The sequence below is a fragment of the Mobula hypostoma genome, chromosome 15, assembly GCF_963921235.1.
Source record: "Mobula hypostoma chromosome 15, sMobHyp1.1, whole genome shotgun sequence".
NCBI lineage: Eukaryota > Metazoa > Chordata > Chondrichthyes > Myliobatiformes > Myliobatidae > Mobula > Mobula hypostoma.
In genome coordinates this window covers 76,433,021-76,459,879 of record NC_086111.1, presented here as the reverse complement: position 1 = coordinate 76,459,879, position 26,859 = coordinate 76,433,021, and the positions used below count along the sequence as shown (strand labels likewise).

At 44.0% G+C, this 26,859-nt stretch overlaps 1 protein-coding gene across 1 annotated transcript in view; it reads left to right on the top strand.

The window, feature by feature from the left end:
- The window catches only part of stimate (STIM activating enhance), a 102,541-nt gene that overhangs the window by 65,601 nt on the left and 10,081 nt on the right, over positions 1 to 26,859 (top strand). The window contains exon 5 of the mRNA XM_063068308.1: positions 22,237 to 22,349. Coding sequence (XP_062924378.1) covers positions 22,237 to 22,349 — 113 coding nt within the window. The remainder of the gene's footprint in view (positions 1 to 22,236; positions 22,350 to 26,859) is intronic.

Here is a 26,859-nt window from a genome sequence, read left to right as displayed (position 1 = left end):
TCCACTGAGTCAGTGTGGGTGGAAGTCAGAAATAGGAAGGGATCAATCACTGTGATGGGAGTAGTTTATAGGCCCCCGAATAGCCCTCGGGACACCGAGGAGCAGATAAGCAGGCAGATTTTAGAATGGTGCAGGAAATACAGGGTTGTAGTTATGGGTGATTTCAACTTCTCTCATATTGACTGGCACCTCCTGACTGCAAGGGGGATAGATGGGGCTGAATTTGTCAGGTGTGTTCAAGAAGGATTCCTGACACGGTATGTGGACCGGCCGACGAGAGGAGAGGCCGTACTGGATCTAGTTCTGGGTAATAAACCTGGTCAGGTGGCAGACCTCTTGGTGGGGGAGCATTTTGGTGAGAGTAACCACAACTCCCTTAGCTTCAGCATAGCTATGGAAAAGGATAAAAACAGACAAAATGGGAAAGTGCTTAACTGGGGAAGGGCTAACTAAGAAGGGATGAGGCAGGAACTAGCGAGAGTAAATTGGAAACATGTTCACGGGTGAAAGCACAGAAGTAATGTGGAGGAAGTTTAGGGATCACTTGTGCTGGGTTCAGGATAGATTTGTCCCACTGAGACAAGGAAAAAATGGTAGGAAAAGGGAACTGTGGCTGACGAAACACGTGAGGCAACTCGTCAAGAGGAAGAAGGAAGCATATGTTAGATATAAGAAGCAGGAAGCAGGAGGGGCTCATGAGAAATAAAGAGTAGCCAGGAAGGAGCTTAAGAAAGGACTTAGGAGAGCTCGAAGGGGGCATGAGAAGGCCTTGGCATGTAGGATTAAGGAGAACCCCAAGGCGTTCTATGCATATGTGAAGAACAGAAGAATGACAAGAATGAAGGTGGGGCTGCTAAAGGATCAAGAAGGCAACATGTGCCTGGAGGTGGAGGAGGGTGGGGAGGTCCTAAATGAATACTTTGCTTCAGTATTCACAAGTGAAAGGGACCTTGATCAGGGTGAGGTTGAAATAGAACAGGCCTGTGTGCTGGACAATTTGGAGATTAAGGAAGAAGTGTTGGATCTTCTTAAAAACATCAAGATTGATAAGTCCCCAGGGCCAGACATGATATACCCAGGTTGCTGTGGGAAGTGAGAGAAGAGATCGCTGGAGCAGTAGCTATGATCTTTGAAACCTCTTTGGCTGCAGCGGAGGCGCCGGAGGATTGGAGAATGGCAAATGTAGTTCCCTTGTTTAAAAAAGGTAACAGGGAGAATCCTGGGAACTGTAGACCGGTGAGTCTTACGTTGGTTGTCTGCAAACTATTGGAAAGGATTCTTAAGGATAGGATCTATGAGCATTTGGAGAAGTACAGTCTACTCAAGGATAGTCAACATGGCTTTGTGAAGGGAAGCTTGTGCCTCATGAGCCTAATTGAGTTTTTTGAAGAGGTAACAAAAGAAATTGATGAGGGTAGGGCAGTAGATGTGGTCTACATGGATTTTAGCAAGGCATTTGACAAGGTCCCCCACGAGAGACTCATCCAGAAAGTCATGAGGCATGGGATCAGTGGAACCTTGGCTATTTGGATAAAAAATTGGCTTACAGGAAGAAAGCAGAGGGTAGTAGTGGAAGGAAAGTATTCTGCCTGGAAGTTGGTGACTAGTGGAGTGCCGCAGGGATCTGCCCTGGGACCCCTGCTCTTTGTGAATTTTATAAATGACCTGGATGAAGAGATGGAAGGATGGGTGAGTAAGTTTGCGGATGACATGAAGATTGGAGGAGTTGTGGATGGAGATGTAGGTTGTCGAAGGTTATAAGAGGATGTAGACAGGATGCAGAGTTGGGCAGAAAAATGGCAGATGGAGTTCAATCCGGGTAAGTGTGAGGTGATGCATTTTGGAAGGACAAACCAGAAGGCTGAGAACAGGATTAATGGTTGGTTACTTAAGAGTGTGGATGGACAGAGGGACCTTGGGGTTCAAATCCATACATCCCTCAAGGTCGCTGTACAGGTTGATAGGATAGTTAAGAAGGCCTATGGGATGCTAGGCTTCATTAATAGGAGGATTGAGTTCAAGAGTAGAGAGGTCATGTTGCAACTCTACAAATCTCTGGTGAGACCACACTTAGAGTATTGTGTTCAATTCTGGTCACCTCATTATAGGAAGGATGTGGAAGCTATGGAGAGGGTGCAGAGGAGATTTACCGGGATGTTGCTGCCTGGATTGGAAAACAAGTCTCATGAGACAAGGTTAGCAGAGCTGGGACTTTTCTCTTTGGAGCGTAGAAGGATGAGAGGGGACTTGATAGAGGTCTACAAGATTATGAGAGGCATAGATAGGGTGGATAGCCAGTACCTGTTTCGCAGGGCACCAGAGGGCATATGTACAAAGTTAAGGGAGGGAAGTTTAGGGGAGACATCAGGGGTAAGTTTTTTACACAGAGGGTTGAGAGTGCCTGGAATGACTTGCCAGGGATGGTGGTGGAGGCTAAAACATTAGGAGTATTTAAGAGCCTCTCGGACAGGCACATGGATGAAAGAAAAATAGGGGGTTACAGGGTAGTGTGGGTTTAGTACTTTTTTCTAAAGGAATATATGGGTTAGCACAACATCAAGGGCGAAAGAGCCTGTACTGTGCTGTAGTATTCTAGTTCTAGTGTCTAGAATTTGATCACTGCCTTCTAAGGGTTCTTTTATGTAATTTTAATAAAATCTGCGTTATTGCACAACACCCAGTGTATAAGATAGTCTTCCCAAGTAGGCTCAGCGCAAGTTGTTCTAAAAAGCCATCTCATAGCATTCAACAAATTCCCTCTCTTGTGATCCGACACCAACCTGACTTTCCCGACCCCTTGCATATTGAAGTTCCACATTGAATTGTGACATTACCCTTATTTCCCTTTCCAGCTCCCTTTCCAATCTCAACCCTACATCTTGGCTACTATTTGGAGGCCTATATATGATTCCCATAATGGTTTTTTTACGCTTGCTGTTTCTTAACTCTACCCAATGATTCAACACTCTCTGACCCTATGTCACCTCTTTCTAAAGATGTAATTCTATCTCTTACCAACAGAGCCACACCACCACCTACGCCTTCCCGCCTGCCCTTGTGATACAAAATATATCCTTTGATGTTCAGCTCCCAACTATGGCCACCTTTCAGCCACGACTCAGTGATGCCCACAATGGCATAGCGACCAATCTCTAATTGTGCCACAAATTCATTCACCTTATTCCAAATGCTATGTGCATTTAAATACAGCACCTTTTGTCGTACGTTCTTCGCTCTTTTAAACTTTGCCGCTGTAGTACAATTTAACTCTTTTTCTGTCTGCATTCGTACCCAATCATAATCTGTATATGGTCCTTGAAGCTGATCCTACTTTGCCTCATCGATGCCCATTTTCTGAGTAAATACAAATGGATAAAATATTTAAAATCTGCCCTGATACTTTTGGCTCCACACATTGATTACCTTCTGATCTTGCAGAGTACCAGTTTTGTTTCTTGGAATCCTTTGGATCTTAACATATCTGTTTTTTCCTTCTCAGTTTTGTGGATGTCTGAGAATAGTAAGCATTTCAGGTTGTATACTGCGTACAGTACATTCTCTGACATTAAGCTGAACCATTGATTCTCCTTCACTTTATCTGCTGGGACAACCTCATGCCTTCTTTCAGCCCGCCTGCTTTCTTCCTTAAATTTTCTGTTGTGTTTTTTATACCACATAAGCATCTCATTTGTTCCTGCCTTCTATGCACTTCCTTTTTTCCTTCACCAGGACCTCAATGTCTTTTGAAAACTAAGGTTCCCAACACTTGTTATGTTTACCTTTTATTCTGACAAACATATACAAGCTTTTGTGCTCTCAAAATTTCACTTTTGAAGGCCACGCACTTACCAAGCACGTCTTTGGCAGAAAACAGCCTTTCGCAATCCACACTTGCCAGATCATTTCTGATATCATCAAAATTGGCCTTTCTCCAACTTAGAATCTCAACCCACAGGCCAGAACTTTCCTTTTGCATTTTTACTTTGAATCTCATGGCACTAGGTGCAAAGTGTTCCCCTACACTTGTCACCTGCCTTATTTCATTCCCTAACCCCTCACGGTCCATATCATCTTGTTTCCTATCGGTCCATGTGCCTGTCTGAACACTCTCTACCTGTCCAAGGTTCATATCCGCACCCCCCCCCATTCCCTGTCTCTCTGTGGTCCATATCCCCCCCCCCACTCCATTCCCTGTCTGTCCATGAGTCTGTCAAACAACCTTGCCTATCCCCCTGCGTTCCCTGACTGTCCATGGTCCATATCCAAACCCCATTCCCTGCCTGCCCTTATGTCTTTTTCACAACCTGTGAAATGTCACTATCATATCTGGGGCCACCACGTTCCCAGTACTGCGTTCCAGACACCTACCACTCTTTTTCAAAAAAATCTGCATTTTAAATCTCTTTAAACTTTACCCCTTTCACCTTAAACTATGTATTTGACATTCCCACCCAGAGGAAAAAGGACTCTGTCTGATATCTAAGGAAGAATTTCTTCTCCCCTCAGAGGGTAATTATAATCTCAAATGCACTGTTTGAGAAGTGAGGGAGGCTGGAATATTCAAAACATTTAGGAGGTATCTTGAATTGCCAGGTGAGACCATACTGGTGCTGTTAAATGAGCTAAATTGGTTCTTGATCATTCATATAGACGTGATGGGCCAAAGAGCCTGTATCTTTTCTGCCTGACTTTGAAAATTAAGCAGTTAGTGAACATTGTTACAAAGAAAGATATAGCAAATAAAACAAAGTTTGTGAGAGTGTAGACCAAGAGAGACTAATGTAAATGGTTAGCAGGAAGATGATAAATTTGCAAGAACGTTGCCTGGATTTTGGGTCCTGAGTCTGGGCAGACTCGGACTTTATTGCTTGCAGTGTAGGGATGCTACAGGGTAATAGTACAGAGGTGTGTGAAATAATGAGGGGCATAGATAGGGGAACCACATGCAGTCTTTTCCCAGGGGATGGGAATCAAAAACTGGATGTCAGGTTTAAAGGGCGAGGAGAAAGACTTAAAAGGGACCAGAGAGGTGGCAATTTCACACAAAGGTGATGGACTTCTCGAACAAAATGGCAGAGAAAGTTATTTTTATTTAGATTATGAAGACACGCAGTCCTCTTTTATTGTCATTTAGTAATGCATGCATAAGAAATGATACAATATTTCCTCCAGTGTGATATCACAAAACGCAGGACAGACCAAGACTGAAAAAACTGACAAAACCACATAATTATAACATATAGTTACAACAGTGCAACAATACCATAACTTGATGAAGTCCATGAGCACAGTAAAAGTTCAAAGTCTCTCAAATGTCCCACATCTCACGCAGACGGGAGAAGGAAGAAAAACTCTCCCTGCCATGCCGACCACAGTCCGACTCTGAGTCATCCGAAAACTTCGAGCTCTGATCAGCTCTCCGACACCGAGTACTGAGCGCCATCTCTGTCTGAATGATTTGACCTCAACCTCAGTCGCCAACAGCAGGCAAAGCCGGGGATTTTAAGGCCTTCCCTCCGAAAGATTCCTGACCACGCAGTAACGACAGCAGCGAACTGGCGTTTCAGAAATTTCTCCAGATGTTCCTCTGCTTTCATGCATCAAATCATCAAATCAGAATTGTCCACAGCCCCTATTTAACAGATACGATATCATTTTTCACCGGAGGGCTGCGCACACGCAGGCGCGCTGCTCTCTCACCTCCCGTCAGTACAATAATTGAGGCAGGTACAGTAATATTGGACAGGTGCATGGTTAGGAATGGTTTAGAGGTGTGTGGTCCAAACACAGGCAAGTGAGATTATTTAGGATGTTTACTCTAAAATGTTAATTCTTCTTTCCTGCCTGCTGCCTGACCTGCTGAGTTGTCGGTTTTATTCTGACTGTTACAGTAGGTCAGGTAATGTCCATGGAAGCAGAGGAAAACTGAGTGAATGGTGCAGATCAGAAAGACTGCTTATCTTAAACCATTAACTTCAGCTTAGAGTTTTGATGTGTACATCTCTCTGTTCTCTTATTCCATGCCTAGTGCTGTGCAGTTTAATATTTGCCCTAGAGGTCACGTGTTCAGGGTGAAAGGTGAAATGTTAAAGGGGAACCTGAGGGGGAACTGGGGAACTTCTTCAGTCAGAGAGTGGTGAGAGTGTGGAACAAGCTGCCAGCACAGGTTTGATATGAACACTGAGGACAAGTTTGGATAGGTACATGGATGAAAGAGTATGGAGGGCCGTGGTCTGAGTACAGGTCATTGTGGCTAACTGGTGTGGATTAGATGGGCTGAAGGGCCTATTTCTGTTTTATGACTCTGTGTGTCTCTGTGTCATGACTAACACATGAAAGTATCCATGTCTTTTTTTAACCAAAGCAACTCACAGAAAATGCTGGAAGAACAACAGGCCAGGGTACATCTATGGAAAAGAGTAACCAGTTGACGTTTTTGACTGAGATCCTTCACAAGGGACACTGGGTCTCAGCCCAAAGAGTTGACTGTGTACTCCTTTCCATAGATGCTGCCTAGCCTGCCGTTTTCCTCCAGCATTGTGTGTGTGTTGCTTTGGATTGTCAGCATCTACAGATTTTCTCCCATTTGTGATGTCTTTTTAACTATCTTGTTGACTTGGTGTCATTAAGGAAATGTACTTAAAGATGCCTTTGTTCCACCACAATCACAAAAATATCACTTAACATATGTCCATAGCTTTCCTGCCAGTGAGCCAGTTTGGATCCAATTTGCCCTCCAAGAATGGCATGCTGCACTTGCCAATGTGGATTGCAAGAACACTACAGCATGTATCAAAGAGTAGTAACAATATTGAGCTGTATTTATGAGACTTGCGGGGAAATTTACATCATGCAACCAGTATCTGGAGGAATATGGTCTCTCATTTAAACTCTGCTGTCCTGTCAATGTGTATAGAAGTGCAGGATTAAAGGGACGTACTGAAAGTCGTCTTGTCACCATATATGGTGATAAGTGTCAGTAGTATTCAGTCCAGCAGAGAAATTGATGGAAAATACCTGACTAACGGCACAGATTGTTTATATTCGACATACATAAATAACAAAGTGACGTCAAGCTGTAGACAAACCATACTTTCTGGAACTGAATCTGTATGTAAATGAGGTGGTGGGTCTCTAAGATGTCGCAAAACACTTTGTTAATGATCACTTTGATATCCCTTTGTATCCATTGCTAAATGTCCATTCTAACAGGGCCATCTTTTGAATTTTTGATGACAACAATGTTTCAAAGTGAAAATAGACAGTTGCTGGATGTATTTGGCAAATCTGATGACCCCAGTCCTTGTATTGTAGAGTGTCTGGTGACCCCAGTCCTTGTATTCTACAATGCCTGATGACCCCAGTCCTTGTATTGTACAGTGTCCGGTGACCCCAGTCCTTGTATTGTAGAGTGTCTGGTGACCCCAGTCCTTGTATTGTAGAGTGTCTGGTGACCCCAGTCCTTGTATTGTAGAGTGTCTGGTGACCCCAGTCCTTGTACTGTAGAGTGTCTGATGACCCCAGTCTTGGTATTGTAGAGTGTCTGGTGACCCCAGTCCTTGTATTGTAGAGTGTCAGGTGACTCCAGTCCTTGTATTGTAGAGTGCCTGGTGACCCCAGTCCTTGTATTGTAGAGTGCCTGGTGACCCCAGTCCTTGTATTGTAGAGTGTCTGGTGACTCCAGTCCTTGTATTGTAGAGTGTCTGGTGACCCCAGTCCTTGTACTGTAGAGTGTCTGGTGACCCCAGTCCTTGTATTGTAGAGTGTTTGGTGACCCCAGTCCTTGTATTGTAGAGTGTCTGGTGACCCCAGTCCTTGTATTGTAGAGTGTCTGGTGACCCCAGTCTTCGTGTTGTAGAGTGTCTGGTGACCCCAGTCCTTGTATTGTAGAGTGTCTGGTGACCCCAGTCCTTGTATTGTAGAGTGTCTGGTGACCCCAGTCTTCGTATTGTAGAGTGTCTGGTGACCCCAGTCCTTGTATTGTAGAGTGTCTGGTGACCCCAGTCCTTGTACAATGTCTGATGACCCCAGTCCTTGTATTGTAGAGTGTCTGGTGACCCCAGTCCTTGTACAATGTCTGATGACCCCAGTCCTTGTATTGTAGAGTGTCTGGTGACCCCAGTCCTTGTATTGTAGAGTGTCTGGTGACCCCAGTCCTTGTACAATGTCTGATGACCCCAGTCCTTGTAGAGTGTCTGGTGACCCCAGTCCTTGTATTGTAGAGTGTCTGGTGACCCCAGTCCTTGTACAATGTCTGGTGACCCCAGTCCTTGTATTGTAGAGTGTCTGGTGACCCCAGTCCTTGTAAAATGTCTGATGACCCCAGTCCTTGTAGAGTGTCTGGTGACCCCAGTCCTTGTAGAGTGTCTGGTGACCCCAGTCCTTGTACAATGTCTGATGACCCCAGTCCTTGTATTGTAGAGTGTCTGGTGACCCCAGTCCTTGTACAATGTCTGATGACCCCAGTCCTTGTATTGTAGAGTGTCTGGTGACCCCAGTCCTTGTACAATGTCTGATGACCCCAGTCCTTGTATTGTAGAGTGTCTGGTGACCCCAGTCCTTGTATTGTAGAGTGTCTGGTGACCCCAGTCCTTGTACAATGTCTGGTGACCCCAGTCCTTGTATTGTAGAGTGTCTGGTGACCCCAGTCCTTGTACAATGTCTGATGACCCCAGTCCTTGTAGAGTGTCTGGTGACCCCAGTTCTTGTATTGTAGAGTGTCTGGTGACCCCAGTCCTTGTACAATGTCTGATGACCCCAGTCCTTGTACAATGTCTGGTGACCCCAGTCCTTGTATTGTAGAGTGTCTGGTGACCCCAGTCCTTGTACAATGTCTGATGACCCCAGTCCTTGTAGAGTGTCTGGTGACCCCAGTCCTTGTAGAGTGTCTGGTGACCCCAGTCCTTGTACAATGTCTGATGACCCCAGTCCTTGTATTGTAGAGTGTCTGGTGACCCCAGTCCTTGTACAATGTCTGGTGACCCCAGTCCTTGTATTGTAGAGTGTCTGGTGACCCCAGTCCTTGTACAATGTCTGATGACCCCAGTCCTTGTATTGTAGAGTGTCTGGTGACCCCAGTCCTTGTATTGTAGAGTGTCTGGTGACCCCAGTCCTTGTAGAGTGTCTGGTGACCCCAGTCCTTGTATTGTAGAGTGTCTGGTGACCCCAGTCCTTGTACAATGTCTGATGACCTAGTGACCCCAGTCCTTGTATTGTAGAGTGTCTGGTGACCCCAGTCCTTGTACAATGTCTGATGACCCCAGTCCTTGTACAATGTCTGGTGACCCCAGTCCTTGTATTGTAGAGTGTCTGGTGACCCCAGTCCTTGTACAATGTCTGATGACCCCAGTCCTTGTAGAGTGTCTGGTGACCCCAGTCCTTGTAGAGTGTCTGGTGACCCCAGTCCTTGTATTGTAGAGTGCCTTGTCAAAAAATCACATGATAAAATCAAGCTTATTATTGATCAGTGTCAGAGGAAACAACGATAAGTTCAGAATTAGCACATACAGGAGTATAGCAAAGGAAGGTAACTTTGGCTTTGGATTCCATGTCAACCACAATGTCAGTTCACACTAATCCCATCAGTATCATCACTTGCTCCATAGCCCTCCCTTCCATGCCTGTCATGTGCCTGTCTAAACACTTCCTACACATCTCCCTCCACCACCTCCCAGGCACTGACCAGTCTCTGTGAAAGAACAACTTGCCTTGTACATCTCCTTTAAACTCTGCCCCTCCCACCCTCGACCTTTGCTCTTTCATGTTTGTCATTTTCATTCTGGGAAAGGGTCCAGCTATCCGATAGCTGAAGAAGAATGTCTTCCCTTTGAGTAGGAGAGTAAATTAAAGTGACTGAGAAATAGAAATTCAGAAGTTTCAAACTGATGGTAAATTTTTGCACCGAATCTGATTTTATTATTTTCAATGCAGAGAAGAAAGAACTGAGTAACAAATGATATAAACTAAATTAGAAGAGGAATGAATGAATCACTGCTTCATCTGAAGGAGAGCTTTGGTCCTTAGCTGTTAATTGCATGGAAAAGTGCCCAGAGGAAGGGTCCTGTTGAGTATTTACAGTATGCTGTGTTTTTAATTCCAATTCCTGCTTCTGTATTTTTGGTATTTTAATGTTTAGAATCCAAAAGACATTTATTGGTTTCCTTTTTTCCAGGGAGATTAACTAGGACAGAGTAAGAAAAACGTGTTTCTTTTGCTTCGTCGGAAACATCGCCTGTACTCTTCTCGATGCTGCCTGTTCTGTTGAGTGCTTGCAGCATTTTGTGTGTGATGCCTGGATTTCCAGCATCTGCAGATTTCCTCTTGTTTGTGTCTTTTGCTTAGTGTTCTGAATTTGGGAATAAAAGAGGAGATTTAGTCTGTTGTTGCTTCCACCTATCACTTCCCTCATTGTGACATCATTCCCACTTTCCCCCTTCCCATCTGCTTGTCAGATCCCTCACCTGAATCCACCTTTCATCTGCTAGCTCTTGCTCCCACCCCTTCCTTCCACCGTTTTATACTGTGTCCCCTCTTTCTTTCAGTCTAGATGAAGGGTCTCAGCCTAAAACGTCCATTTCCCTCTAATTTGCTCAGTCCTCCAGCATTTTGCATGTTACTGCAAGAGATTGAAGCAGCTTGCCAGGACTTTAGATGCCAGGACTGTGAGCTGGCTGTATGGGTTCAGAATGAGCTGGTTCATAGAATACAGAGAGGGTATTAGTCAAAGGGACCTATTCTGGCGGGAGGCCTGTGACTAGTGCTGTTCCACGGGGATCCACTGTGACCTGGCTGTGCTCTGTATAAATAGGAGTAAGCATGTGGACGGGCAGGCTATTTCCTTTACAGCTGCTACAAAGATTGGATGTGTTGTACAGAAAATTGCCAAAGGATGCGGCAGGATGTAAACCAGTTGCAGATATTGGTAGAGAAATGTGAAATGGAGTCTAATCTGACCAGGTTTGAGGTAAGTAGATAGATATATAGATACTTTATTAATTCCAAAGGAAATTACCGTGTTACAGTAGCATTGCAAGTGCACAGATGTACAAATATTCGAAGAGAAGTAAGAAAGAATAAAAATCAGTTTCCTCAAACAGTCTGACAGGAGGGATGTCATCATTACCTTAGCTATAGGTTGACTCGTTATAGAGTCTGATAGCCGAGGGTAAGAATGACCTCATGTTGCGCTACTGGGAGCAGTGCAGCTGTCTCAGTCTGTTACTGAAAGTGCTCCTCTGTTCAGCCAAGATGACATGCAGAGGGTGAGAAACATTGTCCAGAATTGCCAGGATTTTCTGTAGAATCCTTTGTTCTACCACAGCCTCCAGTGTGTCCAGTTTATCTCCTATAACGGAGCCAGCCTTTCTAATCAGTTTATTGGGCCTGTTGGTATCACCCGTGTTGACGACATTGCCCAGCACACCACCACGTAGAAGATTGTACTGGCAACAACAGACTGGCAGAACATGTGAAGGAGAGGCCTACACACTCCCAAGGACCTCAGTTGCTGCTTATAGCCATGTCTGACACACAGCTCCGAAGCTGCACAAACTGGACTGCCAGTTAGGTAGCCCATTATCCAGAATAGAATGGAAGTGCATATAAACATAGAAACATAGAAAATAGGTGCAGGAGTAGGCCATTCGGCCCTTTGAGCCTGCACCACCATTCAGTATGATCATGGCTGATCATCCAACTCAGAACCCTGTACCAGCCTTCCCTCCATACCCCCTGATCCCTTTAGCCACAAGGGCCATATATAACTCCCTCTTAAATATAGCCAATGAACTGGCCTCAACTGTTTCCTGTGGCAGAGAATTCCACAGATTCACCACTCTGTGTGAAGAAGTTTTTCCTCATCTCGGTCCTAAAAGGCTTCCCCTTTATCCTCAAACTGTGACCCCTCGTTCTGGACTTCCCCAACATCAGGAACAATCTTCCTGCGCATAGCCTGTCCAATCCCTTTAGGATTTTATACGTTTCAATCAGATCCCCCCTCAATCTTCTAAATTCCAACTAGTATAGGCCTAGTTCATCCAGTCTTTCATCATATGAAAGTCCTGCCATCCCAGGAATCAATCTGGTGAACCTTCTTTGTACTCCCTCTATGGCAAGGATGTCTTTCCTCAGATTAGGGGACCAAACCTGCACACAGTACTCCCGGTGTGGTCTCACCAAGGCCTTGTACAACTGCAGTAGTACCTCCCTGCTCCTGTACTTGAATCCTCGTGCTATAAATGCCAGCATACCATTCGTCTCTTTCACCACCTGCTGTACCTGCATGCCCACTTTCAATGACTGGTGTATAATGACACCCAGGTCTCGTTGCACCTCCCCTTTTCCTAATCGGCCACCATTGAATGGAGCTCTCCCCCCCACCCCAGCAATGAGGGCTGTGTGGTATTAAGACCATATGACATAGGAGGGGAATTAGGCATTTCAGCTCATCAAGTCTGCTCTGTCATTCCATTAAGGCTGATCCCAGATCCCACTGAATCCCGTATGCCGATCTTCCTGGCCTACCCTTTGCCCTAACTGATAAAGAAACGATCAACTTCCGCCTTAAAGATACACAAGGACTTGGCCTCCACTGCAGTCTGTGGCAGAACATTCCACAGGTTTACTACTCTCAGCTAAAAAATTTCCTCCTTGCCTCTGTTCTAAAGGGTCGCCCCTCAATTTTGAGGCTGTGCCTTCTAATTATGGATACCCCCACCATTGGAAACATCCTCTCCATATCCACCCTCTCTAGTCCTTTCAATATTTGGTAGGTTTTAATGAGATCCCCCTGCATCCTTCTAAGTACCAGTGAGTACAGGCCCAAAGCTGCCAAATGCTCCTCATATGTCAACCCCTTCATTCCCAGAATCATTCTCATGAACAACTTCTGGAGTCTCTCCTATGACCACACATCCCTTCCGAGATATGGAGCCCAAAACTGTTGACAATACTCCCAAGTGTGGCCTGACTAGCATCTTATAAAGGCTCACGTTTATCTCCTTGCTTTTATATTCTATTCCCCTTGAAATAAATGCCAACATTGGTTTTGCCGCCTTTACCACAGACTCAACATGTAAACTTCACCTTCTGGGAGTCTTGCAAGAGGACTCCTAAGTCCCCCTGCACCTCTGATGTTTTTTTGAACCTTTTCCCCATTTAGAAAAAGGTCTGCACTATTGTTCCTTTTACCAAAATGCATTATCATGTATTTCCCAACACTGTATTCCATCTGTCACTTTTTTGCCCATTCTTCCAATTTGTCTAAGTCCTGCTACAATTGTATTGCTTCTGCAGCACTACCTACATCTCCATCTATCTTCATATCATCTGCAAACTTTGCCACAAAGACATCAATTCCATTATCCAAATCATCGACAAACAATGTGAAAAGTAGTAGTCACCATACTGACCACTAGTCACTGGCAGCCAAACAGAAAAGGCCCCTTTTATTCCCACTTGCTGCCTCCTGCCTGTCAGCCATTCTGCTATCCATGCCAGTACCTTTCCTATAACATAGGATTTTGTCTTGTTAAGCAGCCTGGTGTGTGACAGTTTGGAACTATCAGAGAGGTGAGATTGAATTCTAGTTCTTGTGCCTAGATGAATCCTCACAACTGCTTAGGATATATCGCAGGCTGCAGTGGGAATTCAGGGAAGAAATTGCAAGAGTTCTGACCACGATGGAAGTGAGTGAGGTACCAGCTGACTGGAGGATGGCAAATCCGGTCCGTCTTGCCAGGAAAGAGCAGGGAAAATTGGCAGCATGTGAACCTCCCATGAGGGGCAGGGAAGATGCTGGAGAAAACCCTGGGGCGGAGGATTAATGGTCACTTAGAAAAATCCTCACTCTAACCCTAATGCAATTAGATTTATTTTCTTGGGGAGGTAACAGTCTATCAATAGATTCAAAAGCTTGTAATTACATAGGAGACTGGTTCAAAGCACAGGATCGGGAAAATTGCCATTTGAAATAGGCTTTGCATTAGGTAAGAGGGTGAGGGTAGAAGGTTGTTTTTGAAATTGGATGCCTATTTTTGATGTTTGTAATACATGTGAATAGATTACATATGGAATCGAGAGGCAAGATCAGCAAGTTTTGGAGTAACTTGGAGTTCTTTATAGTGTGAAAGAGAGTCCTCTTGGTAGAACCGATTAGTAGTATCACTGAAGACATTGGAATCAAAGAGAAGTGGGTGGTGAACAATTGATTGGGAGAAGGATCAGGACCCCATGAGTAAAATGAGCTTCAAAGGTGCATGGCAGTCGTAGGGGTGACTTATCAAAAAAAGAATGACATTCTTCTGTAAGTTTAGGAGTAATCTGTTGAAAACATTAAAAAAATAACTTTTTTGAGATATTTCCTCTAATCAAATCAAGGAATGAGTGTAAAAACATTGTGCGATTGCAAGCTCTGTAGAAGTTACTCAATCATGTAACAATGCAGTTGTTAAGAAACAGAGAACATTACTGCACAGTACAGGCAGTCAGCCCATGTTGTTGTGCCAACATTAACCCTCCTGTGGAATCAATTTAACCCTTGCCTCCCTCTGTTTTTCTGTCATTCATGTACCTGTCTAAGAGATACATAAATGTCCTAATATATCTCCCTCTACCACCACCACTGGCACATCCCATGCACCCACCACTCTGTTTAAAATAAAATCTTATTTCCCATACCAGCCTTGTACAGTAATTTCCTCCAATCACCTTAAAATTATGTCAACTCGTGTTAGTTTTTTCCGCCCTGGAGAAGAGTCTCTGGCTGCCCACTCAATCTATGTCTCTTATTATCACATACATCTCTATCCAGTCACTTCTCATCCTCCTTCGCTCCAAAGAGAAAAGCACCAGCTCACTCAGCCCTTCCTCATAAGACATGCTTTCTAAGCCAGGCAGCATCCTGGTAAATCTCCTCCTCAAAGGTTAATTTTATTGTCAAAGTATGCATGTACAATACAACTCTAATATTTGTTTAGTGCAGGTAGCCATGAAATACAGAAAAAACATGGAAGTTGTTGAAAGAAAGGACATCAACAACACCCCCAGCACAAAAAAGAAGAAACAAAACTCGTGAACCCCAAAACCCCCCCACCCCCTCCCTTGCACAAAATACTAACAGATCACCCCCATGGAAAGCAGCAGCTGGGACATCAAAAAGGAAAGCAACCGTAACATCAAACCCCGAATCCCCCGTCATAAATAAAACAGCGATGATATCCCCAAACCCCCAAGCCCCTCCCTCGCAAAAAGGAAAGCAACCATAACGTCAAACCCCGAATCCCCCGTCATAAATAAAACAGCGATGATATCCCCAAACCCCCAAGCCCCTCCCTCGCAAAAAGGAAAGCAACCATAACGTCAAACCCCGAATCCCCCGTCATAAATAAAACAGCGATGATATCCCCAAACCCCCAAGCCCCTCCCTCGCAAAAAGGAAAGCAACCGTAACATCAAACCCTGAATCCCCGTCATAAAAAAACGATGATATCTCCAACCCTCTCCCTCGCAAAAAAGAACGGCGATAATAGCATCGAAATTCCCTCTCACACACAAAAACTAACAGATTGCTCACACAGAAAAACACCAAGAACATCAGACCCCAAATCCCCAACTCCGCCCTCTCACAAAAGTAATATATCAGCCACCCACCAATCAGCAACAAGAAAGGAAACACTGAGAACTGAAGAAGACCAATATAAAGTACAGTTCAATAATCAAGTGAATCTCAGAATGTCAAAAACATCCTCTCATCAGCATTAAAGGAGAGCAGCCACACGAGCATAATCCGTCCGTGAAGAGTGACTGGTAGGTCGGGTCTGAACGTCATGGCCACCGTGATCTCCTTTGAAAGTGATCGCTGCCCTCTGCATTCACCTCAAGGCTCCAGTATCCCTCGGTGCTTCGAGATCGAGTTGTTCATGACCCTGAGACTGTCTCTAGTCTTTTCCATGAGGGAGCTGGTGTTTTCGGTCCTCTTTAAATAGATAGATAGATATACTTTATTGATCCCGAGGGAAATTTGGGATCCCATCTCTGGTTTTCTCCACAAGGCAGCTCGTGTTCTTGCACCTCTGCAGACAGAACAGAGTGCTGGATTATTCGATCAAATTTTGAACTGCACAGAACAGACTCCAACAGTTTCCATAAAACAATCTCTAAAAGTTCCACATCCTTCCTATAAGTAGGGTAGGATCCAGAATTGAACACAATAGTCCAAATGTGGTTTAACCAGGGTTTTATAGAGCTACAACAGTTCAAAATAAGTAAATTTATTATCAAAGTACACGTATGTTGCCAGTTGCTACTCTGAAATTATTTCCTTTCAGGCATTCACAGTAGTGCAAAGAAATACATTCAAATCAATTTTTAAAACACACACGACCAAAAATACAATGTGCAAAAGACAATCTGCAAAGACAAACAAATGAAAACAATAATATTAATAAGTAAATAAGGTATAAATATCAAGAACATAAGTTATTAAGTACTTAATAGTGAGTCCATAGATTAAGGAATCACTTCACTGTTGGGGAGAGTGAAGTTATCTCCTCTGGTTCAATAGCCTTATGGTTGAGGGATGAAGGGACATCACCTCTGGGCTCTTGAACTCAATCCCCTGACCAGTGAAGGCCAAGACACTATACACTTTCTTAACAACCCTGTCAATGTGCCTGGCAACTTTGAGAGGTCTATGGATGTGGACCCTGAGATCTCAACAGCACAGAAACAGGCCCATCAGCCCATCTAGTCCAAGCTGAACTATTAATCTGCCAAGCCCCATCAAGCTTCACCCGGACCATAGCCCTCCATACCTCAACCGTCCATGTACCTAACCAAATTTCTCTTAAGTGTTGAAATCTAACCTGCATTGACCACTTTTGCTAGCAAGTTGTCCCACACTCTCATCACCCTCTGAGTGAAAAAGTTCCCCTTATACATTTCACTATTCACTCTTAACCCACAAACACGAGTTCCAGTCTCACCTAACCTCAGTGGGAAATCTCAATTCTGAAACTATACAGCCAAGTCTCCCTGGACCCCTTGCCTCCTGACTTTCTGAATGAGCTTACCTTGTCAAACACCTTACTAAAATCCATATGCCACATCCACTGCTCTACCTTCATCAATGTGCTTTGGCACGTACTCTCTGACAATCAACACTGGTGCTTCTCAAGGATCTGTACTTAGCCCATTGCTCAGCTCTCTCTACACCCACCTCTACACCCTCAAATGACATATATTACTGTGCCAGCAACACAATAATTGTTAGCAGAATTTCTGATGGTGATGAGGAGGTGTACAGGAATGAGATAGACCAGCTGGTTGAAGTGTTGTGACAACAACCTTACACTCAACAACAGTAAAACGAAGGAATTGATTGTGCACTTCAGGAAGGTGAGGTTGAGGGATCAGAAGTGGAGAGAGTGAGCAGTTTCAAGTTCCTGGGTGTCAACATCTCTGAAGATCTGTCCTGAGCCCAATATCAGAATCAGAATCAGGTTTATTATCACCAGTATGTGAAATTTGTTAACTTAGCAGCAGCAGTTCAATGCAATACATAATATAGAAGATAAAAACACAAAATAATAATAATAAGTAAGTAAATCAATTACAGTTTACATATATTGAATAGATTAAAAAGCCTTCTTTATACTATGTATTAAAAAAAAGTGAGGTAGTGTCCAAGGGTACAATGTCCATTTAGGAACCGGATGGCAGAGGGGAAGAAGCTGTTCCTGAATTGCTGAGTGTGTGCCTTCAGGCTTCTGTACCTCCTACCTGATGGTAACAGTGAACCGCTGCTTGAAGATATCCTGGGTGCTTTGTAGGCTAGTACCCAAGTTGGTATGGGCACGTGGCCAAGTGGTTAAGGCGTTCGACTAACGATCTGAAGGTCGTGAGTTTGAGCCCCAGCCGAGGGAACGTGTTGTGTCCTTGAGCAAGGCACTTAATCACACATTGCTCTGTGACGACACTGATGCTAAGCTGTATGGGTCCTAATGCCCTTCCCTTGGACAACATTGGTGTCATGGAGAGGGGAGACTTGCAGCATGGGCAACTGCCGGTCTTCCATACAACCTTGCCCAGGCCTGCGCCCTGGAGAGTGAAGACTTTCCAGGTGCAGATCCATGGTCTCGCAAGACTAACGGATGCCTTTTTGCCTGAAATGGAGCCGACTAAATTTACAACCCTCTTCAGCTTCTTTCAGTCCTGTGCAGTAGCCCCTCCATACCAGACAGCGATGCAGCCTGTCAGAATGCTCTCCACGGTACAACTATAGAAGTTTTTGAGTGTATTTGTTGACGTACCAAATCTCCTTAAAATCCTATAGCTGCTGTCTTGCCTTCTTTATGACTTCATCGATATGTTGGGACCAGGTTAGATCCTCAGAGATCTTGACACCCAGGAACTTGAAACTGCTCACTTCTGATCCTCCTATGAGGATTGGTATGTGTTCCTTTGTCTTACCCTCCTGAAGTCCACAATCAGCTCTTTCATCTTACTGACATCGAGTGCCAAGTTGTTGCTGTGACTCCACTCTACTAGTTGGCATATCTCACTCCTGTACACCCTCTCGTCACCACCTGAGATTCTGCCAACAATGGTTGTATTGTCAGCAAATTTATAGATGGTACTTGAGCTATGCCTAGCCACAGAGTCGTAGGTATATAGAGAGTAGAGCAGTGGGCTAAGCACATACCCCTGAGGTGCATCAGTGTTGATCATCAGTCAGCAAAGAGGAGATGTTATCACCAAGCCGCACAGATTGTGGTCTTCCAATTAGGAAGTCAAGGATCCAATTGCAGAGGGAGGTACAGAGGCCCGGGTTCTGCAACTTCTCAATCAGGACGTGGGAATGTTGGTATTAAATGCAGAGCTGTCGTCGATGAACGGCAACCTGACATAGATGTTTGTGTTGTCCAGGTGGTCTAAAGCCATGTGAAGAGCCATTGAGATTGTGTCCACTGTTGACCTATTGTGGAGATAGGCAATTTGCAATCAGTCCAGGTTCTTGCTGAGGGAGGAGTTCAGTCTAGTCATGACCAACCTCTCAACGCATTTCATCACTGTAGACGTCAATGCAACCGGGCGATAGTCATTAAGGCTGCTCACATTATTCTTCTTAGGCACTGGTATAAATTTTGCCTTTTTGAAGCAAGTGGGAACTTCCACCCGTAGACGTGAGAGGTTGAAAATGCCCTTAAATAGTCCCGCCAGTTGGTTGGCACAGGTTTTAGAGCCTTACCAGGTATTCTCATCAGTATATTGATGACATTACAAAGAAGGCATGACAGTAGCTATATTTCATTAGGTGTTTGAGGAGAATGTCACCCAAGGACACTTGTAAATATCTACAAATGTACTGTGGAGAGCATTCTAACTAGTTGCAAAGCTATCTGTTATGGTGGGGTCGCTGCACAGGATTGGAAAGGGCTGCAGAAGTTGTAAACTGTGCCAGCTCCATCACGGGCACCAGCCTTCCTAGCAGCCAGGACGCCATCAAAAGCCAGCATCTGTCATTGAGGACCTCCATCACCCAGGACATTGCAACCATCAAAGAGGAGGTACAGGAGCCTGAAGACATAACTCAACGTTTCAGAAATAGCATCTTCCCCTCTGCTGTCAGATTTCTGAATGGACTATGAACCCATGAGTACTTCCGTGGTATTTTTCCCCTCTTTTTGCACTAGTTATTGTCTTTTATATATATTGTAATTTTTAGTTGTAATTATGTACTGCTGCTACAAAACAACAAATTTCACAACATATGCCAGTGATAAGGAAACCATGCTGAATCAGGTTTAAGGGAAAATCTTGCTTGACGAACCTTTTGGAGTTCTTTGAGGAGATTACAAGTAGGATAAACAAAGGGAATGCAGTGGATGTTGTATTTTTGGACTTTCAGAAGGCCTGTGACAAGGTGCCACACATGAGGCTGCTTACCAAGTTAAGAGCCAATGGTATTACAGAAAAGTTACTGGCATGGTTAGAGCATTGGCTGATTGGTAGGAGGCAGCGAGTGGGAATAAAAGGATTCTTTTCTGGTTGGCTGCCGTTCACTGGTGGTTTTTCACAGGGATCAATGTTGGGACCGCTTCTTTTTCTGCTGTATCTCAATGATTTAGATGATGGATAGGAGCATGAGAAGGCCTTTTTTGAGGCCAAGTTTCAGATTATAGAACATAGAACAGTACAGCACATTACAGGCCCTTCGGCCCACAATGTTGTGCCAACCCTCAAACCCTGCCTCTCATATAACCCCCCACCTTAAATTCCTCCATATACCTGTCTAGTAGTCTCTTAAACTTCACAAGTGTATCTGCCTCCACCACTGACTCAGGCAGTGTATTCCACGCACCAACCACTCTCTGAGTAAAAAACCTTCCTCTAATATCCCCCTTGAACTTCCCACCCCTTACCTTAAAGCCATGTCCATTATACAAAGGTAGGTGGAGAGGCAGATAGTGTTGAGGAAACAAGTAGGCTGCAGAAGGTCAGACAGATTAGGAGAAATGGCAAGACAGTGGCAAATGAAATACAGTGTTGGAAACTGTATGGTCATGCACTTTAGTAGAAGAAATAAATGCGCAGACTATTTTCTAAATCGGAGAAAATCTTAAAATCTGAGATGCAAAGGGCCTTGGGAGTCCTTGTGCTGAACACCTTAACTTGCAGGTAGAGTCAAAGTGAGGAAGGCAAATGCAGTGTTAGCATTCATTTCAAGAGATCTAGAATACAAGAGTAGGGTTGTGATGCTGAGGCCTCACCTTGAGTATTGTGAACAGTTTTGGGCTTCTCTTCTAAGAAAAGATGTGCTGCTATTGGAGGGGGTTCAGAGGAGGTTCACAAGGATGATTCCGGGAACGAAAGGGTTATCATACGAGAAACGTTTGATGGCTCTGGGTCTGTACTCGCTGGAATTTAGAAGGATGTTGGGTAGGGGAGGGGGAATCTCATTGAAACCCTTCAAGTGTTGAAAGGCCTAGACAGAGTGGATGTGGAAAGGATGTTTCCCATGGTGGGGGAGTCTAGGACAAGAGGGCACAACCTCAGGATAGAGGTGCATCCATTGAAATTAATGATGTAGTGAAATTTCTTTAGCCAGAGGGTGATGAATTTGTGGTATTTGTAACCATAAGTAGCTGTGGAGGCCAGGTCATTGGGTGTATTTAAGGCAGAGATTGATATGTTCTTGAATGGACATGGCGTCAAAGGTTATGAGGAGAAGGCCAGGAAGTGGGGCTGAGGAGGGGGAGAAAAAGGATCAGCCATGATTCAACGGCAGAGCAGACTCGATGGGCCAAATGGTCTAATTCTTATGGTCGTATGATTTTTATATTGAATTCAAAAGGCTCCTGAGGGATGACCTCCTTTGCAAGACCATGCTGATAATCTAGTCTCTAAGAATCCTCTCCAATAATTTTCCCACTACTGAAATAAGACTCACTGCTTTATAATTCCCAAGATTATCCCTACTCGTTTTCTTTAACAAAGAAATAACATTTACCACCCTCCAGTTACCTGTTACTATTCCTATAATATAGGTAAAGAGAACCTAATTAAATAAATAACACAAAAAAACATTATACGTGTAATATTGGATCATTTTTCTCAATAAATAAATGGACAAGTATAATGTTTTCTGTGTTAATTATTAATTGGGTTGTCTTTATGTAGTTTTAGGACTTGTAATAAGATCTGATCACATCTTAGGTCATACTCATGCAAAGATAGAGAAAATTCTACAGGGTTCACAAACTTCGTAGCACCATTGTATACTGACTCAGTAAACAATCTCTCCACAACGTCCTCCCTTTGCGCAGTTGTGATACTATCCCTGATTATCGGTGCCACTCCCCCACCTCCTTTACCCCCCCATTCCTATCCTTTGTGAAACATATGAATCCCAGAACATCCAGCAGCCATTCCTACCCTTGTGACACCCAAGTCTCCATAATGTCCACAACGTTGTAGTTCCATGTACTGATCCATGCTCTAAGTTCATCCTCTTGGTCCTGATTTATTAAAATAGACACACTTCAATCCATTCTACTGACTGCAATTTTGCCATATCAACTGCCTATCCTTAGTCGCTCTACACTCAGCATCTACTTGTAAATCAACTGCCTCATTGTCTGACCTATTACTTTGGTTCCCATCCCCTGCTAACCTAGTTTAAAGCCTGTCCTGTGTCTGCCTGCAGCAGTAATCGCAAGTACTGAACGTGTTTTGCAGGAGATCCACTGGAATGCAGTGCTTGGGTCGGACAGTGTGCACTTTACCTATTGATTATGATGTTGGAGAAGACCGTGGTGATTATTGTGCTGCTTTTACCTCAGTGGAAGAAGGTTTGTATGCTTTGGCCTCCCCTTCAGCTTTGTAAATGTTACACTTTAGTTGTTAAGTTACTAATGTTGGTTAAAATGAGCAGATTACTAACTAATTTATAAATGCAAATTTATGATACCAATAATGTTAAAATGCCTTTATTGCGAACTACACTATTCCATAGTTAAAACAAAACTGTAATGTTTTGTGAAGTGGGACAGGGTACATTATAACAGCGGTCCCCAACCACCGGGCCGCGGACCAGTGCCGGGCCGCAAAGCATGCGCTACCGGGCCGCGAGGAAACGATATGATTTGGCGATAGGAGTCAGCTGCACCTTTCCTCATTCCTTGTCATGCCCACTGTTGAGCTTGAATGCATGCGAAGTCAGTACCCGCACGTCATCCATGTCAGCGCGGGAAGAAGATCAACTCCTCGAGCTTGCAAATGACGGTGGGCTGAAAAGTATGTTTGACATAACATCTCTGCCGGCATTCTGGATCAAAGTCAAGGCTGAATATCCTGAGATAGCCAGGAAAGCACTGAAAACGTTGCTTCCATTCCAACATATCTCTGCGATGAATGCAACGGAAACTAAATTGCGGAATAGACTGGACATAAGGAACCCCGTTCGAGTATCGCTGTCTCCCTTCACCCCTCGATAGGACCGTCTTGTTGCAGGAAAACAAGCCCAGGGCTCCCACTGATTCAGCGATATTGGTGTGTTGCAATGATTTTATATGTTCATACGGGGAAAATATGTGCTGTGTGTTTAATATCCAAACGTTACTTAAAATGTTATGATGCTATTGACTTACTTATATAACAATTACAGCACGGAAACAGGCCATCTCTGCCCTTCTAGTCCGTGCCAAACGCAACTCTCACCTAGTCCCACCGACCTGCATTCAGCCCATAACCCTCCATTCCTTTCCTGTCCATATACCTATACAATTTTTCTTTAAATGATAATATCGAACCTGCCTCTACCACTTCTACTGGAAGTTTGTTCAACACTTCAAGCTCCCCTGATAATTGACTTATCGCTATATTCCTGCGAGGAAAAGGTGCGCTGTGTGTTTAATATTAAATTCGTTAGATCAACCCTTCTAGAAACAAAATTGAGTGTATTAGTCACTTATCACCGATATTCCGGTCGTGATTAACAGCACCCCCCCCCGACAGAATCGCCAAAAACGATTTGTAGAAAAAAAGCACGCATGCTCACTGGTGCTCACGCAAGGCTTCATGGTCATTGTAGTGTCGGGGTAAACAACATATTTGATTGCTACTCTTGTCCGTTGGCAACCCCCCCCCCCGGTCCACCGGTCCACAAGAATATTGTCAATATGAAACCAGTCCGCAGTGCCAAAAAGGTTGGGGACCCCTGCATTATGATAAACTGAGTCAGAAATGAAAATCCAAACATTGTAAATGCTGGAAATCTGAAAGATAAACAGCAAATTAGGCAGTACCTGTGGAAAGACTCAATGGTTCAGTTCTGTGAAATGCTGTACAGACCTGAAACATTGACGGATTCTGAAGTCAGGAAACACTGCGCAGACGAGTATAAAAGTTAGGAATTATCTTCTGCAAATAGCTGTTAAAAGTAATAATTAAATAAATATGGTATTGATGATATTTTGATCACAAAAGATAATTAGAGATAAATCAGCAAAGTGGTTGCCTGTCTACTGGTTTTCAACAACATCTCCTACTTCATTCCCTAGTGATTGCTCAATGTAATAGCTGACAATTAGAAGGAAAATAAAGCGTATGAGGTTGCTCTGGCATACAAGGTAAAGGAGAATCCCAAGGGCTTTTACAGATATATTAAGAGCAAAAGCATAGCAAGAGACTAAATTACTCCTCTGAAAGATCAAAGATTTATGCATGGAGATGAAAAAGATAGGGGAAATCTTAAACTGATATTTTGCATCTGTATTTACTTGGGGAGAGACGTAGAGTGTCTCTCTATGTGAGGCAAAGCAGTAGTGATGTCATGGACAATGCACAGATTACAGAGGAGGTGTGTGCTGTGCTGAGGCAAATCGGGATGGATAAATCCCTAGAGTCTGCAAGGTGTTCCCTCGGACCCTGTGGGAGGCAAGTGCAGAAATTGCAGGGGCCCTAGCAGATATTTAAAATGTCTTCAGCAACAGGTGAGGTTCCAGAGGAATGGAGGATAGCTAATGTTGTTCTACTGTTTAAAAAAGGCTTTAAGAATAAGCGGTGAAATTAAAGGCTGGGGAGCTTGATACTGAGGGTGTTCTAAGGGACTGGCTATATATACAGCGTTGTGCAAAAATCAGGCACATATATATAGCTACGGTGCCTGAGACTTCTGCACGATACTATAATAACTTTACGAATTGCACTATACTGCTGCCATAAAAAAGCAAATTTCATGACATATGTGAGTGATGATAAATCTGATTCTGATATATGAGTCTGTTGCGGACTGAGAGTGGGAAGGGGGCAGGGAGAGGGAAATCACAGTTGGGAAAGAGGGGAGGGATCGGGAGGCACATTCTGCAATGACCAATTGTTTGGAATCAATTGACCTTGCTTGGTGCCTCGGGGCTGGGTGTGATCCTCTGCCAGCTGTCCCACACTCCTCCCGCGGCACCCCACCCTTACATTCCCCACATTTTTTGCCCTGTCAGATATACAAACTCGTTCTTCACTCCACATAGACAAACACAGCACTGTGCAAAAGTCTTCACACCCTAGTGCTGTAACATATTTGAGTAGATGAGGACTGGTCAAAAGGCTTTGTGTGTGGCAGGAAATGTCTAATCAATCTTATAGAGCTTTTGAGGAAGTTGCTAGGAAATTTTGATAAGTTGTTGAAGGCAAGACAGTGAATGTTGTCTATGTGGACGTTAGCAAGGCCTGCATGAGGAGTTGGTCAAGAAACTTCAGTGGCTTGCATTCAAGATGAGGTAGTAAATTGGATTAGACATTGCCTTCGTGGGAGAAGTCAGAGAGTGGTAGTAGATGGTTGCCTCTCTGACTGGAGGCCTGTGACTCATGGAGTGCCGCAGGGGCCAGTGCTGGGTTCATTGTTGTTTGTCATCTATACCATTGATCTGGATGATAATGGAGTTAACTGGATTAGCGAACTTGCAGATTTCACCAAGATCGGAGAGTAGTGGACGGCCATTAAAGCTATCAAAGCTTGCAGCAGGATCTAGGCCAGTTGGAAAAATGAGCTGAAAAATACAGATTGAATTTAATGCAATCAAATGTGAGGTTTTGCACTTTGGGAGGACAAACCAGGGTAGGTCTTACACGGTGGGTGGTAGGGCACAGAGAAGTGTGGTAGGCAGAGGGATCTGGGAATACGCATCCATAATTCTTTGAAAGTGGTGTCACAGGTAGTTAGTGTTGTAAATAGAGCTTTTGCCACATTGGCCATCATAAATCTAAGTACTGAGTACAGGAGATGGGATGTTATGTTGAAGTTGTATAAGAAATTGGTGAGGCCTAATTTGGAGTATTCTGTGCAGTTTTGGTCACCTACCTACAGGAAAGATTTAAAGAGGAAAGAGAAAATTCACAAGGATGTTGCCTGGACTTGAGGACCTGAGTTATAGGGAAAGGTTGAACAGGTTAAGACTTTATTCCCTAGAGATAAAGAGAATGAGGGGGCATTTGATAGAGGGGTACAAAATTGAGGGGTATAGATAGGCTTTTTCTACTGAAGTTGGGTGCAACTAGAAATGTGTCATGGGTTAAGTATGAAAGGTGAAATATTTAAGGGAACGTGGGGGTATTTCTTCACTCAGAGGATAGTGAGAGTATGCTGCCAGAGCAAATTACACATGGCCAGTTCGGTTTCAACATTTAAGAGAAATTTGGGTAAGTACATGGATGGTAGGGGTACGGAGGTCTCTGATCTGGGTGCAGGTCGATGGGATAGGGCATGTTAATATTTCGGTGCAAATTAGCTGGGCCAAAGGACCTATTTCTGTGCTGTAATGATCTATAACTCTATGGCATTGATACTTAGAGTTTTAGAGTTGTGTAGCACAGAAACAGGCCCTTCAGCCCATTTCATTAATGCCAACTGTGAAGTCTGTCTATGCTAATTGCACTTGGCCACATTAGGTCTGTAGCCCTCTACCCCTTTTCTATCCAAACACCTTTTAAACACTAAAATTGTATCTGCCTCTTTCACTTATCTGACAGCTTGATCCATTTACCAACCTCCCTCAGATTGAGGGTTAGGGGGGAAATAAACATACCTCTCAGATATCATTTAATTTCTTCCGCTTTCAGCATAAACTTATGCCCTCTATTTTTAAACTTTCCCCCATCCTTAGAAAGAGACTTATCTGTCTGATCTATTCTCCTATCTATTAGAAGGAAATAGGCCAAACATGGGGAAATGGGACTAGATTAGATGTGCATTGTCAGCATGGACCAGTTAGACCGAAGAACCTATTTCCATGCTGTTTGACTATATAATTCCAACAAGCCTCCACCTCTACCCTCTGATTCCGCCCACCAAGAACGTTTTAATTT